We start from the raw sequence: 19,146 nt of genomic DNA, 5'->3' as shown, positions 1-19,146 counted from the left end.
TCTCAGGGCCCTTTATAGTCCCGATCTGAAGACTCGGAAAAGATAAAGACCCTTTTCTGCATCATATCTCTATTTCTGTCAGTATCTAATTTTTAGAATTTGTAAATAAGGACAGTGCAATGACAATGTTTTACTTCAAATGATCTAAAACATGTCACCACCACTTTATTTTGTTTATCAAACAAACACATCTCCTTTTTCTTTGCCTCCATCAAACTATTTTATTGTAATGACTACTGTTAAGAAAAGCAGCAAATTGCTGGATGTGAAAACAAAGCATCTGAACAAGCCCCCCGGACGCTTTCTTACTTTTAGCAGTCTCCCGGGAATTTTGGATGGGTCCCTCTGGGCACAATCACTGTTGACTGAATTGTCTAGTTTGGTACACTGATGCAACTAGGACATTTAGGTGGTGAGCATTTTTAACTTTTTTTTTTTAGCCTGTCTGGGTCAAATAATCTTGGATTGAATGTACACCTCTATGTCTCAAAAATAGTCCATTTGTCTTGAGTAGCACAATACCAAATATTACTAGCGGTTGTGGTTCTGACATTTCTGGTGCCCCAGGTGAGCTCAAGTTACCTTAATTGCAACTTATTACTGCCACGTCAGAAGCAGCAGGAAAAAACAGCAGGAATCTAGTTAAACCTAATGAACATCTAAACTAAATCACCCTTAAATCTATCCATATAAACCATTGTAAGCAACTCATCATGAGCATGTATGGGTTTTCATCAGTACACAGTTTTTTTTAACAGTCACCCCTCCCTTGTATCCATCAATTAAGCGCTCCTGTGGGCACTTAGAGAGATGAGAGGGACAATGTTCTACGTTGCTGTAGGTGGCTCTATGTTGCCTATGTGTAATTGGTTTCATCTAGTAGTTATTTCCTCTGTTCTAAGATTTAATAAAGTATTTTCTATTTCTCTAGTAACTTGCGACTGGTTTGGGAGGCTACTGTTTCTCTAGAATTCTAGAAAACTGGGGGAACAATGGTAGGAAAAAGTAATATGAAAGATTTTTCCTCATATATATAAAATTCTCATTCTCATTTTCAGTGGCTTCTACTTGCTCTCTTCAGTCTTGCCAGAAATAAAAAAAAAAAAATGAATATGGAAAATGAAAAAGCAAAATATCCACTGGTTTAGTTGTATTTATGAATTTAGAGCACTAGGTTGCCATATTACAAACTGTGTAATTAGGAATTTGTTTCTTAACATATCTCTCTGAGAGACACTTGCATGTACAGTATGTGTTTTAGAGGTGTCAGAGCGCAGGGGCAGAAGCCATGAAGTATCATTATGTGATAGAACAGAAGCAAAAAATAACGACAATATCGCCATTATAGATGCATTTGTGTATGTATTTGTTAGATCCATACAATTAATATCTCCAGCTGAAACTCTTTTCTAAATGGGACTGATTGTCCTGTGCGACGGACGGATTCTTACGCATATTCAAGGGGGAAATGTTTATGTGAACCACGGCACCATATATATGGAGTGTATGAAATGCAATCCCATATACATTTAAAGATACGATTGTGTCTGATTCTGTTTGCGGTTTCCCAAAGGCTGATAAGGTGCAAAGTTTAAACTGTTCTTACCTCAGCCCATATAAGACGGTGCCATCGGGATGCAGTCGAATCATACGGTTCTTTACTGTCACCCCATGAAGAAAGGACTTCTTGTCATTAAGGAAGTAGGTGTCAGGGAGCCACAGCTGGTCTGCTACACGGTTATCCAGAGTCAGGTTTAGGTTCAGCTCACCATAGGCCAACCGCTTATCTCGCCAACTCTGCTGGAAATACATTGTGATGGTGTAGTCCTAGGAAGGAAGGAAAACTTACATGAGCCCAAAGGCAAAAAAAGCAGTTCACCATTGTTGTACACCAAGTCATGAGCTACTATAACAATTTTCTAAACAAAATCTGTCTGTGAAACATCATGCAAGCTCACCAGACTATTCCTGTTTCTTTTATTGGTTATTGCCAGTACCGAACCAAATTACACAACTGCATCGCTTACATTGGAGTGACAATTAACAAAAAATGTGGTACCATCAAAAAATAGTAGACATGGTTCCTCCTGTGTTGGGATACACTAAGTCTTGATTTAGATTACAGGCACATTATTTTATGGTATTATATTGGAAACAATTCTATGTGTGAGTTCTTTAATAAATTGACCAGCAGTACCACTATTACCTGTCATGAAAATATAAAAAAAAGTCATTTCAAAAAGGGCAAAAATAAAGACGGGCAACTTTGAGAGTGGTACAGTAGCAGTAAAAAAATTTAGCTATGCGCTATGAGCCAGAAACTATTTTTTTATGACCTCCCATAATGAAAATTGTTTTGCTTTTTACACAAGCAAGATAAAAACTAAACTGCTGAGCATTTGTAGATAAAGGACATGGAGAGCGAACCAACAAATAAAGCTCAATGCCAAACAGTGGCAGTAATATAACTCTAATTTGACCACAGAGCTCAAATATAGAATCAATGCCGACATTCGATTAAGAATTGATCTAGTGTCAGTGGAATATTTCCCCATCAGCACTGTTGCATAGTATCTAATTGGAAAAAAAAGGGTCAAGCAGAGATATAACCTCTGCCAACCAACGCTTCACATTGCCGCTCTAGTCAGAGCAGTCTACCATCAGGCCCATGAGAGATATATATTATTCCACCAGATTGGCTTCATTTTAAACCCACACAGACCAATACTACATCTTTCAACTGACCATGATATCAAACTATGAGAGATGTTAAATCTCACTATTTTTAGTTTAAATTTAATTAAATTTAACTTAATGGATGTGCACATTTTCAATGCCTTTCTAGTTTTACATACTGTATCATCAAAATCAAAAAGTTTGTCTTTGGTCATGTAGGATACAACAGCTCCATTTACTGTGTCGCCATGGTAACAATCTTGTTCCGAGGCAGTAAAACATAAAATGGACTGGGGTTGGGAAATATCTACCCAAAACAAGGCTGAGGGGAGAGACACTGCAGATTCAATAACTACTAAATGACCAACAAAGACGATAAAAATATCATTTTTAATCAAAGAAGTGTATGAATATTCATACTTTAGTGGATAAAACACCACCAATGAGGTTAAGTTCAATTTAGTGTTTTCTCTCTGACAGTATTGGATGATAAATGCAGCCAATTATTTTGGTTTCAGTATAATTGTCTTAAAATACAAGTGAGCCATGATGTAGGCTGTCGCTACTTGACTAAGAGCAAATGTGAATGGTTATTCAGCTATACATAAAATTACCTATATTTGTAGTTTCCCTATGAAAAGGCTATTCCATATTTTCCATAAAAATATTTTTGCATCAGATATTAGAATGCAATCTAACTGAAAGATTAACCTTGATAGATCTCCACAGGCATTTTTTTTTTAATGAAAATACAGTATGGTTTTCAAGCAGTTGCAGACAAATATTTAAGTGATGAGACATAATGTGCTCATGGTAAGTCATTCCATATTTTCCTGCAATAATTGCGGTTCAAATTTATTTTTGAAAACTTTTCTGCTTTGTACTTAAAACAATATATACTAGCAATGAACAACAAATCAATCAATTCTCCAATCAAATTAGTCAATAAACATAAGAGTGATTTCAAAAATAGACTTGAGGAAAGGCACTCTAAATCAAAATGAGGAGGGTTGAGAAAAACATATTTTTGACTATGTACTGTCTCTGGAAACCGTCAGCAGTTAAAAGCATGCTGACTTTTTATCTACCTTTTGTTTGAGCCATTAAAATGTTTTTTCCCTCAACCCTCCTCACATTGATTTAAAATGCGTAGTGCCTTAGCAGAAATTTTTTTAGCTGTTGTGATAAGAGCATATAATATACGTTTTGGCTCATTATTAATGAAAAGTGCACCCAGTGTCTTAATCTGCAATAATAGATAGATAGATAAGATAGATAAATACTTTATTCATCCCCTTGGGGAAATTCAGGGGAATAATTTACTCATACAACAGAAGAACAAATTTGCACAAGAGTGAATACCTCAAGCAAATCAAGAAAATGTTAGAAACAAAGTCTGCTGTGGCTTGAGAGAGAGAGAGAGAGAGAGAGAGAGAGAGAGAGAGAGAGAGAGAGAGAGAGACTACTCCAACATCTGGGAAGAGTGAGCTACAGTGTGACTGACTGTGTCACATTGAGTAAAATAAAAAGGGAGTGCTAGAAACAAAATGACACCATTGCTCAGACAGCAGCCATATTGCCTTCTTTAAAACATACTACTCAGCCTGTATGTGCAAGAGCACAAGAATATAGACGTGTAGTACTTCTTGTACAGTGGTTGATAATCTGATTGAATGACCAGTAGTTGCAGATAACTGAAAAAACGTCCAGTCAAATTTCAGATTTATTGTGAAAACTAAGGTTTGATTTAGTGAAAAGTTGTTTCATAAGAGAAGGAGCTTTGTAACTCACCATGTTTACTTCTGAGATGGAGTCGATGCTTGCTATGTTGATGCTCATACCTACGATGACTGGAGGACCTGAGGGAACAAATGACACCCTGAAGTCAGACGCTGACAAAAGTACAAAAACATCGTTTCACGCAAGGACAGTTTTTGAAAGCAGTACAATGTCAATGTACAATGTCTGAATAATCAACAGTTCCAAGTACAGTACATTGATGCAATGATAATAATGCTGTTGTTGCAAACCACAGCAAAATTCATGTTTTATTTTAGGACTGTATCAATCTTATGCTATAAATAAATACATTATACTGTACAAAGCATCCCTAAGGTGCCTATCCACCACCTATACTTTATGCTTACCATTGAAAATTACAAATTTAACCTTTATGGGAACAGTCCAGCCAATAAATTTTTAGTTTTATTTCCACCAAATACACAAATAAATAAAAGGGATAGTTCCATAAGATTCTGTGCATTGGTAAATGGTTTGTGTAAAAGTTACAAAGCCTTTATTGCTATGGCTATCCATGGTTAAAAAACGTTAGCTATGGTTTAGCTGTAGCTGTAGTAATGAAGGCTTTTTTGTCTTTTGCACAAGAGTGTCTTGGCTTTCTCTTCTTTAAAATAGACTGCACCAGACGACAAGATTCATAGTTAAAAGAAGAACATGAGGTGGGAGATTATGGACAATCTGTTGATGAACGAATGAAAGATGTTTTTAAGCAAACCACTGAACAAATACATACATATGCATACAATATATGTGCGATAAAGCAAATCCAAATCTGTTGCAATCTGGAGAATGTATGTAAGAAAGAGAGTATGCAAAGGTCATGTGCCCTCTGAAGCACATGTGACAGCACTGCAAACATGCACTCATCTGTACTAATTTCTTGGCTACCAATTTGTGTAAAAGAAGAGGCAGAGCCAAATGTGCATGGCAGAAAGCAGAGTATACTCCAACTAACTGATTGCAGTACATGCTGCAGACATGTAAACAGCTGTCCACATAGACTCACTTACATAGAAACACTCAGCCCACTCCAATATTCAGACAACTTTGGGTTTACAAGGATAATCCATTCACAGTCCCCATGTACCCGCAGTCAATGTAGGCTACATGCCACACTACAATGGAGGAACGTATCAGGACTCTTCTTGATATTGAAAAGGCTCATTCTTCACATCACCATTGGAGGAGCATCCTGCTTTGAAAACATGCTAACCCACAGCAGGCAAACCTAAACATCCCCAAAAAGTGTGACAAGGTAGAGTAGCCATTTCTAGAAGTCTTTGTCTAAGAGTCTCAAACTGATGGAGCATTTCAGTGGCTTTCAGAAAAGCCGAGAAAATATGTCTTTTTCAATCATGTAATCACTAATAACTGACTTACTTAAGAAAATAAACAAATCTTGGGACTTGTTATGGAAATAAGCATAAGCTAGAATCATTATGATATAATGCACTGATTTGATTATTGTTTCTGCTCAAATAAACTAAACTAACAGGCACTAAACAATATAAAGTGATCTGTCCAATGACTCTCCCCACTACCTTCACAGACCTTTGTCTCACCAGATATCTGACATCAGCATCTCTCACTGATCATCTTTCCAAACAGAAATATGTTTTTTTTTTCCTTGTGAAAAGCAGGAATAGCTATCAAGCTCAGAGGAAGCAGACGCAACCTGCCCACGCATCTACCAGATGCTCCTTCCTCTCAGACTCCTCATTTCACAAAGGATAGCCTCTCCCTCAAGAACTATTGCGTTTTTTCTTAAAGCTGCATTTGGCAAGTTTGCACATTGGTGGCCCCAAACGGCAATGGAACGTAACTGTTTGAAAACTGGGCACAGCACACCCATGTTTACCAACCCAGCCGGTCTATAATGTATATCAAAGGGGTGAGAGATCTAGTTGTGAAAAGAGTAGAGATAGTGGCATTAGTTAGGCTAATATCTGTGTACAACGTTAAATAAGATCTTTTTGAGAGTTCTTGGTTTGGGAATATGTACGTTAGGTAAAGAGAATATAATATTTCAGTGTTTTTTTATTAGGACCATTTGTATGTGCATGCGGGAATGTCAGCGGACTCAAGAGAGTTTCTAATGAAAGAGTTATTCCACTTTTTATAAAAAAGAAGACGTTAGGAGCCTACATCTAATGATGACAAGACAGGAGATTAACCTGATTAGGAGAACCCTCATGACAAGGAATAGATCTTTACCCAACCAACAGGAATTTTGTTTTGTTTACACCAATAACATGATTAAGATTATTCTACATAAATTTCTAACAAAATTTTAATTCCAAGATAACTTACAGTATCATTTACCTTCATAATGCTCCAAGTCAAGGGCGCTTTACTGATTGGGGACTTCATTATGTGCTATGAGAAAAAAAAAAATCTGGAATGACCAATAATCTAGAATTAATTAATAGCCATTGCTTCTGCTTGTTAGCTGGCACTGGAGAGATGTGTACCAAGTTGTTTTCTCAGGCCTATTTCCTGCTCAAAGGAGTGATGAAAGCTATAGCAAGCTCTTTTCTCTGAATCACTGGCTTGCAAAATGGTGTTCTGCATAGTGTGTGGGTTTTGTAGACAACAGGCGTACGTCCCGTAGTCAAGTCTGCTGATAGTAGTGTGCATCATTGTAGTAAGTCTCACATTCAGCATGCCAACATTTTGTAAAATAGTGTACCTGCTCAATTCTGGAGATCTATTAAGTCACTATCAAACTCAAGTTCTTGTCCTTCTTTACCTTATGAAATCTCCATTACAGCTTGCTCTGTTACTGATAAGAAACAAATAATCGATGCCTTCATGGCAAATTTTGTATCTTATTTATCTGATGTCATCTGTGTAGCAGCTGGCAATCAAATTAGTCAGATTAGTTTGTGCTCATGTATTAATTTATTAATTGCTCCAGGTAGAGCTGGAAAATCTGAGTGCCACATGCTTTCACCATGTTGACCAAGCTTTCAGACTCTTACTCTTACCAAGCCTGCCGACTAATTTAATATTTCATTTCATAGGCCTACTCATGTAGGCTCTATTGGATGCAACCAATCAGTATTCTCATATTGCATATTACAATCTTGGCCAAAGCTACTGTTCTCTCATTAAACAATTATGTACATATATAATACAGAGGTATAATAAACAAACCATATGATACACATGATTTGCACGTAGAAACTAAATCTGACTCCTGACATTGGTTTCTTTAAGGACCATTTGAATGAACATTTGCTTTTTAAAAGTAAACACCAAACCCAAATCTGTGTAAAGCCTGACATGTAATGGTAAAAAGCATGCTATTGAAATTGCCATCTGCTATTGGCTGAACTTTGGTACCAGATGATGTCACTTTACAGTACAACAGGCACTCTATTTAACCCTAACCCTAATTTTTTTGCACTGTACAGTAGATCTATTAATTTGACCAACTGTAATTTATTTACAAGATATACTATAGGTTGGCTCCCAGAAATTTCACATGCTCGCACATCTAAGTTCCTAAATTCCTTCAAAATTAGGGATTGCTTACTCACTTACAACTTTACAGGAAGAGGTCCTAATCTCCCACTAACACAAACTCTCAAACTTTATTCTTGTTGAACATTTAAAGACCTCAAACCGGCCAGTTGTTTTCCATGTGCTGGGCCTAAACCTAAAATCCCTGCACTGAACAAACTAAACACATGTCCAGTAATAGTGTCAATGAAGCTCACGTGAGCCAGCTCACAACAGTTTGTATGCCCACTATTCCTGGATAAAATAAGCCAATCCCAAAGAACATTGGAACTGCAAGTCATTTTGGGAAGTCGGCCAACATAATGAAAGACAATCTCTTTGTTCAATTGTGTTTGAATCCTGGTCGGAAAAATCTGGGTGTAAGAGGTGAAGAACTAATGCTCCTCTCCTCCCTCAACAACTACTGTCAAGGTGTCCTTGAACCAGATACTTAACCCCTAACTGCTCCAGTGGCGTTGCTGTATAATAATGTTGTTATGTGGGGGAGGTGTGAATGTGTATGAATGTTTATAAATGTTTAGCATGGCACTGCTGAAACCCTGCTGAAACTGTTTTACATGGATTTTGAGACTATAAATGGTTTGTTTACATTTGTAAGGTCTGTAAACATTGGTCCTTTGGTATTCTAAGTTATATTGGGCTAAGGAAGCTCTATTTTCCACATGTGCAACAACATATGTGAATATAACCAAAATATTAATACCTGTTATTATCTTTAACACAAACTGATCGATTATTTTCACAGAGGACTTTTAGCGTCTTTGGCGGCTAGCAAAGCACTTGTAATGTGGACAGGACATTTATTATGGTTTTCTTTCAGAGGTCTTTTTTTTGTGGGCCTGCTGATTATCAATTGGTGTGGGTCTTGGTTTCCAAATGTCTCACATTTAAAATTAAAATGTAATTCTTTTAGTTTTGGATAGCATTAGGGTTATTAATTGTCCCATGTTGTTCACTTTTCATGGATCTGAATCAACTGTTGGGTAGCTCTATATCTTCGCAACTTAACTGTGAATTATTTCAAGGTCCCAAGGTCTCCATCTATATGCTCCTACTTGATTTTATGATTCATACACATACATAATATTTGTTTTAATTGCTATGCTGATGATTCTGGGCTGTATGTGCCTGTAATACAGTGATACAAGTTGCCTTCATGCTCTTAAAGACTGTACGGCAGACATTAAACTTTGGATGTCACAAAACTTTCTTCAACTGAACAATGACAAATCTAACCCTATGTTCAGACAGAATGTGAAAAAAAAATTGAGGCAGTATGAATGCATGTAAAGACAATGGAAGGAGGCTGAAAAAAAACAGATGGACACTTCGCTCTAGGTGGTGCAATCTGAGGTGACAGGGTGTTCACTTGAGTTGAAATTTTTCAACTTGAACTTGAGCACGGTACAAGTTCTGTTATGGGAAGGCCCTGGTGTCTAATGAGCCGCAGATGCTGGAGTTGGAGCAGGACAGGATAAGACCAGTTTCCAGGGCTTAAATGCGGCATTGATGATTGAGTGAGGTCTGGATATGATGAAAGGCCGTCGTTCTGAAGTAATCCGAGTTTGGCCTCTGGCTTGTAGCGGGAGTCATGATTGCGCCAGCGGCTGCAGCGGGAGGTGTAGCGCAAACACGATTCCTTCTTTGACAAACGTTCTGAGGGTATTAGCGGACTTTAGTTTGCTAGAAGAGAGCTCCGACAGTGGCGGATAGAGGTGGATTGGTGTTGTTATTTCAAGGTGTATATCTTGTATTTGAATATCCACTTTACATCTTCTGCCCATCTCAAAGCAAGACTTCTTGAGCACGAGCAAAACAAAAGCAGCAAGACTCTCATGAGTCGCAGTCTGCATGGCGAGCTAAACAGTGAGTGAGTATGTGTCATTTATAAGGCTTGACATTAGGGTGTGCATGTTGATTGGTTCGCTTGAAAAGGCACGCTGGTGAGTTAGTCCAATCAGCTGAAGCCAGATAGTTTCCTTACTGAACTTGCTTTGCTCATTAGTTAGTTCTTTCTTTTTTCAATTTTGTCCGAGCTCACCTGATTTCAAATGTGAAATGTTTCAGAAACCTTTCCACTTTGAAAGTCAATATTTTCAGTTTGAAAGCCTTTCCTTTTCTATTCAGCAAAACTTTTCTTATGCAGCATTACTATCACAGAGCACCCTCACGATCTCATCTGCACAATGTGACAGCCAGAAGCTAACAGCATCAGTGAATTAGTCACTGGCATTGCATGAGTCTTAAAATATATCTTTGAAGTTCATACAGCTCATACAGCTCATACATTTCATACAGAAGTGTCAGGGAGGAATCATCAGTAGATTTCTTAATTTTTGGTAAGCATTTTGTCTCTCCGCAGGATCGTGTGGTGTGATACATCGGGATAAGGTGCAGGCAGCTATGGTCCACTGTGCACAGCTCCACAGAATAGACACAGTTCAACATCTTTTGTGCATAGTCTCTCTTTGACCAGAACAGATCTGCACCAACCTTCATTCCCTGCTGAATCCCCTTAAGATACAGTACTTTGCAAATTTAGCAAATGCAAAAAGGCAGGAAAGAGAACTTTAGATATTAAGAGTCTAATGATGTTTATGAGTTGAACACTTTTAGAGTTCAATCCACATAAATATTTTTTTTTACAACATATAGAAGAAATTAATATTTTGTTGAATATAATATTATTCTGTCCAAATACTGAAATGGAGAAACTGGGTATAAAAAGGGCTGTACGTCTTTTAGTGATTATTTGATATGGATAACAGTATACTCACATTAAAGCTATGAGTGTGCACTTCAGCCTCATAGTTATTGTGTTTATCCAGAGTAATATGAGTATACATCCAAAACAACTATGTGTCTCGGTCCGGATACTTACAGCCAGCATGGAGCTCATTGTATATTCTATGAACAGAGAGAGGAATGAACACATTAGTACAAGAACGGCCTTGTTTGAAGGGAGAAGCGAATGAAAATGTATTTTCATAAAGCAGTACTTTGATTGTTTGAGCACATTTAGCCTATCAGAGCTCTTGCATTGGTGGGTAAAATTCATCAGGTGCGTTTCAGTCACAGATTAAGAGATTTGCTCTTTTGAAACAATGTATCTGTCCCGCACACTGTTGACTCACTTGCAGTCTTTTTACTTAAAGGTTTTCAGCCCTCAGACCTTCATCAGGTAGAACTGCCTTCTTGTTCAGTCGCGTTTAGTGGATTATTTTTCCTACGCACAAGTCACAAGAATCTTCAAGTGTGCAAGAGCCTTTTAGTTCATGTTGAAACAATTTATCTGTGAAATTTTGATATGGCTGGCTCTTCACCAAACACACGTTTAGTACATAGTTCAGGAGTGGTTTACTCCAAAAAATGCAGACAATGAATTTAAGAATTCATATCTGTTATTCTTTGCTGTACTTTCTAAATATAAACAACTCCCAAAGCAACAATCGAGAAAATGAAGACTGGAATCTGAGAAGTCAGATACATGGTGGGTTCATATAATGTTGGACGAAATTAGTTTTATATTATTAGTATTGTTATTTTTAAGCTCTGCTCCAAACCCAAAAATGTCCCCTTATCCCTGCCAAATTACCTATTAATAGTAACTGTCCTGAATAATGTCACTCACATGTTTTTTTTTTTTAGTTTATTCTCTGTTCAGCTGTGCGTATTTGTGACATTACATATTAGGGTCAGGACATATTCCCCGGGAGTCTCCAGGGAGACAGTAGTGACTGTTCACTAATACTGTCACAGGATGTAGAAATATGACATAGAGACATATTTCAAAGGGGAAAGTCAGTGGTATTCCTGTTCAAGTACAACAATGTTGGTTGGAAAGTGAATAAAAGATCTCTGTAAACCACTTTGGAAGTGGGAGATAATATGTATTTTAGATAGTCATAAGGTTTTCCATCTTCTGTTGACACAAACAGATGATCTCTGTACTCTTGACTGCATTCCAAATATTCAGCTCTTTATTTGTGGGGGGGAAATGAGTATTAAAACTGTGATTGTGTGAGACTCAAATCCATAACCATTGCTTAGATGCACCCTATTTCCTCTAAATAGATCAAATATCACTTCTTCCTTGAGCCTATCCTGGAGATATCGGTTAATTACAATGTTTCTCCAAATACTGGTACTAAAATATTAACCAGCAAACCACTTGACTGGAAAGGCCCATCTATCCTCTCTCTTATATTTTGTAATCCTATTTTCTTTTACCCCACTCCTCCCACTACGCTAAATGCCCTGAAGCTTTGTCATATTCCCTGACCCATCTCTTTCTAAAAAAAAAAAAAAAAAGGAGAAAAAGGAGGGCCATTTTCCATCGCACTTTGTGAAGGCAACCAGTAACAGTTTTCCCCAGAGATGTCAAAGTACATTCGTTCGCAAGATGAAAACAGAAAGCACCAAACTCTCTCTCTCTCTCTCCCTCTCTCTCTCGCTCTCCCTCTCTCTCTTACACTCTCTCTCTCCTGCTCTCACTCTCTGCATATTTTGACCCTGCTTTAGTGAAACAGAGGCATCCACTTTGTCACCACAGCTTTCTCAAAATAAAACCGCTACCTGCAATTGCACTTCACGAGCTGAAAGGAAAACAACACTTCTCCAAAATAACCTTTACATCCTCAAATAAGTATTTTTCCGTCAATTGTCAACCAACATTTAACAACACTGTATGGGCAAATGCTTGATATACTACCCATTTTTTCTCGGTTGAATACTGATTTAAAAATAATTCCTGCACACACTAACAACTGAAGATCTAACAGAGTGCTAACATTTTTAAAGATTATGCTCATGATATATCTGCTTTGTTTGTGTACCATAGACAGAGACAGGAAGGATGGAAGAATGTGACATTTGACAAAGGTTGTCTGCCAGATTCAGACACACAACATCTTGAGTATGTGATATGTGCCAAATGAGTCACAGGGAACCCCAAAATGCCAGTGTTTTAATTGACTTACTTGTTTAAAATCAATTTATTCCTTCACTATGTTTTTAATTTAGCATGTATATCCTAGTCATGGCCTCTAGACCACTATTGTCTTTTGGTTTGTTCATCTGTTCAGCCAATTCACACAAAAGTGGGATTTCAGGCACAGAGAGAGAGAGAGAGAGAGAGAGAGAGATGGGGGAATAACAATGTCCAGAGGCAAGCCATATCTTCTCTGTGCAATTACCATATCAACACTTCCCAGTGCTTTCGCAAAAAGCCACTGAATGCTGCGACTTGCTGCTGTTTGCCGACATCAAACTCTGACCTGATCTCCCACAGCAGGAACAACTTCCAACTGCTGTCTGATGGCTGGCTGGATATTGATGTGGCACATTAAAACAGAATAGAGGATAAAAAAACAGCATAATAAAGTCAGGCTCTGATCTAACTATGCATCCAGTATTCAGTCACCTCAAAGCATGTAAACGATATGCTGATCTTTGATTGTCTGCCAGTTTCCCCTCTTGACTGATCCCAGAGCATCCCTCTCTGCCAAACAGGGCACGGCTCTCGGATGAAAGGAACGGATTCACTCAAATTTTACAAGAAGATATTCTTAAAGTGAAATTTCACTTTGGTAGAACATTTCCATTTTAGTGTGCATACATCTGTAGAAGTTCAGGAATGGCCAACCACCAATATTGGCTGCTCTGCGGACCTGTAGTCAATAGTTGATAATGACATGGAGGCAGGAAGGCAGTAGATAGCGAGCAAGAGAGTATTGAAGAATTTGTTGGCAGCTTTGTGGAGAGCAGAAAATCTTAGGCAAAACTGAAGAAAGAAAGAACAGGCTAGGGTAGCATTCTGCAGAGATCCATTTAAATTAGTTAAGGCTATTTGGTAAAGAGAAGAGTGTCAACCTGCAGGAAACAAAGCTATAGCTAGAAGACCACTTAAACAATAAAATAATACAGATAGAGAAAGGTATAGGGCTGCCCACAGATATCCAACCAATTGAAATGATATGTTAGCCACATGTTAGCCACTCCAAGTGAAAGAGGTGAGGGAAGGGCTTCATCAGACCCAGGGCCTAATGGAGTCCCCTACCAGCCATATAAAAATCACAACATATTGAGATTTCTGTGGAAGCTTATGAAGTTAGCATGGAAGACACAGTTTATTCCTAGAGAGAAAAAAATCTGTTTAGAATTTAAAATTAGTACGTTTTGGCTTCCTCAATGTAGAAGGGAAGATTTCCAAAAATGTTTTAATACATTTTCTGCACATTTTCAGTGCAGAGGTTGTTAGGTTACTTAGAAAGGAATTGGTCACTTTACCCAGCAGTGCAAAAAGGTGGAATACCAGGCTTGTCTGGAAGCTTAGAGCACACAGGCATAATTTGGCACCAAATTCAGCCAGCCAAGCAGGAGAATCTCCATGTGGTATTTTTGGCCTTCAGTTTTTTCCAACCATCATCTAAAATCTAGTCAGGGCATATTAAGATATTGAGATCGCAACAGCAGACTTTACTACAGCATGGCAGCATCTGGAGCTAGGCGTCATGGCAGGGCGCACAATTTATCCTCTAGCTTTCACTATGGCAACAGAGGCTATCATTATCGTGCATTCACACTGCAAGCAACACAATCAACAAGTCATTAATTTCCTATAGAGCTAAGCTTGTGGAGCTGAGAAAAGTTGGCCATGTTAGAGCTTTTCGCGGTCATCAGCCATCAACAGTCACTCAGATATCCACACTTTCCTGTTTCCCTACTGATGTGATTTCATTCCATGAACAAAAGTTCCGCCTGGCAAAGTGTAAAATGGATGAGAAATTGATTACAGCCATTCAAAGCTTCCCAGTTCTCCGCAACTGTTTTTTGAAAGACTACAGGAATAGAAAACGATGCTTGGGGCAGCGGCTGCATCCATCGTTGGCGTCGTTGATAAGCTGTCAAGTAATTTTTCTGTTTATTTTCAATTAATACTACCTAATTAGTGCTTGCCAGATAGCTAAGTTAAGTTGTTTAAACAATGTAACGTTATGAAAGGTAATACCAAAGCAGCAAACATACATGATTTGCCTGTTCAAAACTTTGCAGCTGCAGACCACAACATAGATGCACCGCCCATAGTAGGTCCAACGTGATATCGTCAAAAATTGCGAAATGAACACGAACTCTGAAACACAGATTAACGTGCTGTGACAATAACGTGGATTGGATTCAGTGACAATAACACAGATTGGATTCAGCGGCAACAGCACAAATTGGACATGGCATTTTCAGCTTAAGGTTGGCTAGCTATTATGTGTAGGCAACTAAAACAACTTTGATTAAGGTTTGGGTTAAATTTATGGTTAGGCAACAAAAACAACTTGGTTAAGGTTAGGGAAAGGCTAAATAAGAAAGGGTTAAATAAGAAAAAAACTTTTGCTAAAAATTGCTACTAATTGCTACTATTGCTACTTTGCTACTAAATTGCTAATTGCAGCCTCCTTCACATAAGCGGGAACACAGAATTTTAACACTTTACGTGGTGTTAAGAAGTCGTGTTCATTTCACATATTTGTGTGCAATCAGGTTGAGTAGGTCAGGATAGAGCGACCCATCAATCAAGAGACTCACAGTGTGAACTCCCTGTTAGGCATCAAAGTGGAAGGTCCCTCCCACCCATCAGGGCATATATGGACAATGTGATTTGACTACTACATGATTACTACAGCACCTTGTACCAAAAGCTTAACTCTAACCCTAAGATTGCTGAACAAAATGAATGATAACCTAAAGTAGGATGAAAGTTAACTAAGTCAAGGAGCATGTCCATCGTTAAGGGGAAACTGGCAAACAAAAGGCTCTACATAAACGAGGAAGCAATTCCATCAGTACTAGAAAAGCTGTGAAGAGAAAGCATTCTGGCTGAGGTAAAAAGTCGCCTTGAATATTATAGGGCAGGAACCGCTTGTTGCATGCTTGCTGGTATATTGTTTTGTATTATGTTTGCTGCCATATTGATTTGCTAGCATGTCGGTATATTGGATTGTTAGCATTTGTTTGTAGCATGCAAGTTGATGTATTGTTTGTTAGTTGTATGTTGTTTACTCTGGCTGAAAAGAAAGGATATAATCTGGATAATATGGAAATCTACCTTATGACTAAGACAGGAGTTATACAGTATATCATATGAAGGTATAGCTATTGCACTTGGAGAGGGTCATACATCATTCTCAGCTCGGTGTAATTGTCTGCAACAGTGAGCTTAGTGTACGAAGTGGTTTCTGAACTGCTGAGGGGGCTGTTTCAAACCAGGGGCTCAGTCGTCTCTTTAGCCTATGATTGTTGGTACAATTCAGTTTGTAAACTGCTGAGTGGGCTGTTTCAAGCCAGTAGTGTCAGCCATCCCGTTTATGCCCGTCTATAAAAACTACTAGGGTTGACCTAGTGGGTCAGTGGTGTAAGGCAAATACCATGTAACCGCAACATCCTGGGTTCAAATCCGGCCCAGGACCTTTGTCACGTCACCCCTCTCTCTCTCAGTCTTTCCTGTCTCTTTTCACTTTCAGCTGTCTAATAAAGGTAAGGGATAAGCCTAAACGTAGGAAGAGGGTAGTGTAGGTGACTACAACACTGTTTGGTGTTGAGACCCGGTGTGGAGAGAGGCTGGTTTGGGGCTGCCAGAACTACTGTTGTGGTCTTAATTCACCAAAACATCTTTGATGGGAGGTGGCCCCTTGATAACCCTGACATACCCCGCTTTCACATACTCAATCCTGTAACATTTAGATCAGGCGGTTAGTGAATGGTGCTGCCTCTCTGATGATCCTCTACGGTAAGCATTTATGGGTTAGTACATCATTCTTTTGACATCTAAATTGGGCTTCTGTGTGGATGCTTGGCCTGGATTACAGCAGAGGGATTGCAGGATTACGAGGGTGGGAAATTAACAGGGTGGTGAACTTTTTGATCCACTAGCCACTGTGTCTGGTAGATTCCTAAATTCTACCAGTCACTTTTTAAAATCAATGCTAAAGGCTAAATATTAAAAAACACAAGCTAATGCATAGAGTCGACAGTGGGAGCAATAGCCTACATGGTTTGGCTAAGCAGTTAAAACAGCCAGCTATGCATCTTGCCTTCCCCGTCATGTCACCACTTCTCATTGAAATACTTTTTTTTCCTTTGGCCCCGATGTCTCCTCCTTTGCTTGCTGCAACGCACCACCTCTCTTATTATCTGTCTGCTGGCCTCTTAACTCCAACAATGTGTCGCCACATTCTGCTTCCAGTTTGACAGTCTTATCTAGCCTCAGGGTAGACAAGCTAAACTGATGTAGTGGGCGGTGAGGCTGCCCTATTTAATGTTTTCCTTGGTAACGAGATTTCATATCAAAACGATTTGTGTTGAATCTAGTGTAAGTACGGTTCCCAGGAGTGGGCATGAGAATAATAAAAAGGCATATCGGACATAAACACAGGGCAGTGTGTCAGTGTCACTGGGGAAGCACACTTCGTAAAGGAAAGGCTAACTGGTGATTTTTTTCCCAGTTTGGGCAGGCTTTGTTCACTCGCCACAGTGGCTGGTGGATCTAACAAATTTACCAGCCATTGCTCAAAATCACCTGCATTTGTCAAGAAGAAGAAGAATAGACGGAGACAGGAAAGATGAGAACACTGACATAAATTAAAAAGTTGAACTTGAGGGATTTAAACAAATTTTCTTAAACACAGTCCAGTGATAAACGCAATTCCAAATCTCATATGCTTAAAAAAGCACATTTTAATGTTAAGTTAGTCAAAATATTATAACTGTCAGTGTTGTGAACCCTGTTGTGGAACCCTTTGAGAAACTATCCCTCTGGTTTTTAACAGAATAAAACCATTTTAGAAATCCAATCTACTTTCCAGTATAAATTATATCAACTAAACCCAGATTTTAATGAATGCTTTCATTGGTCGTCAACAATATGTATAGTTAATGAGGTGCCCCTAAGCCTGTCAGACAGTAGCCAGCTGGCTGCTTGCCGAATTAGCCAAAATCACGATGCCTCGATTATGGATTGTCGATGGGAGCCAAACTTACTACACTGCATGTTTTTGTTCCCCAAAGATAAAAAATATTTGTATGCAGTGGATGGCCCAATTACAGGGAAGGATCAGGCTCTTACTCGGTTCTACAAGCTTTGTCTACACTGCCCATTTTGAGAAGGAAGATTTCAGCAACTGGAAAATCCCCCCAAAAAATGTGTTTACTAGTATTTGATGTTGAATAAAGGAAGAGCACCATTGCTTTTTATAGACCAAGAAGTCACAAACTTAGAAGTAAGTGGCTAACACTAAGTACCTTGTAGAAGAAACCAGCATGTTTGAGAAGCCAGACATCCTCAGCTGGACTTCTTGGCATAGTAGCTAATGGCTAACAGCTAAAGGTTAACATCCAGCTTGTTAGCTAGGCAACATGTGGCCTGTGAATGTGAGCATGGCAGCATTTCTTGCCCTAACCCAGAGAATGTCACACCAAACTCCATTCAATAATCTAGCAATTTAATGTTGCTCTGCTTATTGACAAAAGTAGATACCTAGTAGACCATTACAAAAGCAACTCTTCAATTTTGCATAGATCTAATAGCACCTGTTTCAATGAAATTTCAACTGTTAAGAGTTGGTTTCACCTGTTATTCCCACAATCTTGTTCCACTAAAGTACACCAATTGGTGTGAACCAATTCTAAACCAGTTCTTAAGATTTCATTGAAATTAAGTGCTGTTTGGTGGTTTATTTACATTATATGTCAAATTTAGCTGAATACCCTAAAGATTTGTTAAAGGTTATGTTCTACCAGATGTGTTCCTTAAGCAGCATTAAACTGCCAGATGTTTTTGGAGTTTGGTGTGGCAGTCTCTCCATACAGGACAGAACAGCACACATCAGGGCTAGGCTTGCCCTGGCATTTGTTAGGGTTAATGTTGGTTAACATTAACCTCATGAAACGCGATATGAGATATGTCTTCCATTTTCATAATTAGGCTTATTTGACGTTCAGGGAGTAGAGTGGTGTGTGCATGAGTTGCGTGCTAGGGACAGTGCAAAGGAGAGAGGAGAAAGGCAATTGGTGGCTGGCGAGAGCAACGTATGCTGCGACAATAATGTGGTTATTCGCAACTTCTGACTACTCTCCTTATCTTGAGCATGCATATTA

The 19,146-nt window shown here is 38.6% G+C and overlaps 1 protein-coding gene across 1 annotated transcript in view; it reads right to left on the bottom strand.

Annotated features, from left to right (window-relative positions):
- gabrb4 (gamma-aminobutyric acid type A receptor subunit beta4) overlaps nt 1-19,146 on the bottom strand; it is a 66,409-nt gene that overhangs the window by 24,236 nt on the left and 23,027 nt on the right. Inside the window, exons 2-3 of the mRNA XM_071528163.1 lie at nt 4,468-4,535; nt 1,607-1,827 (exon numbers count right to left, since the gene is read on the bottom strand). Coding sequence (XP_071384264.1) covers nt 1,607-1,827; nt 4,468-4,535 — 289 coding nt within the window. The remainder of the gene's footprint in view (nt 1-1,606; nt 1,828-4,467; nt 4,536-19,146) is intronic.

Source organism: Centroberyx affinis, unplaced genomic scaffold, assembly GCF_046629955.1.
Source record: "Centroberyx affinis isolate AG114_WGS23_722 - 3 ecotype Tasmania unplaced genomic scaffold, CSIRO-AGI_Caff_v1 ptg001629l_1, whole genome shotgun sequence".
Classification (NCBI taxonomy): domain Eukaryota; kingdom Metazoa; phylum Chordata; class Actinopteri; order Beryciformes; family Berycidae; genus Centroberyx; species Centroberyx affinis.
The sequence above is the reverse complement of the archived record's forward strand: the minus strand, read 5'-3'. Positions and strand labels throughout refer to the sequence as shown.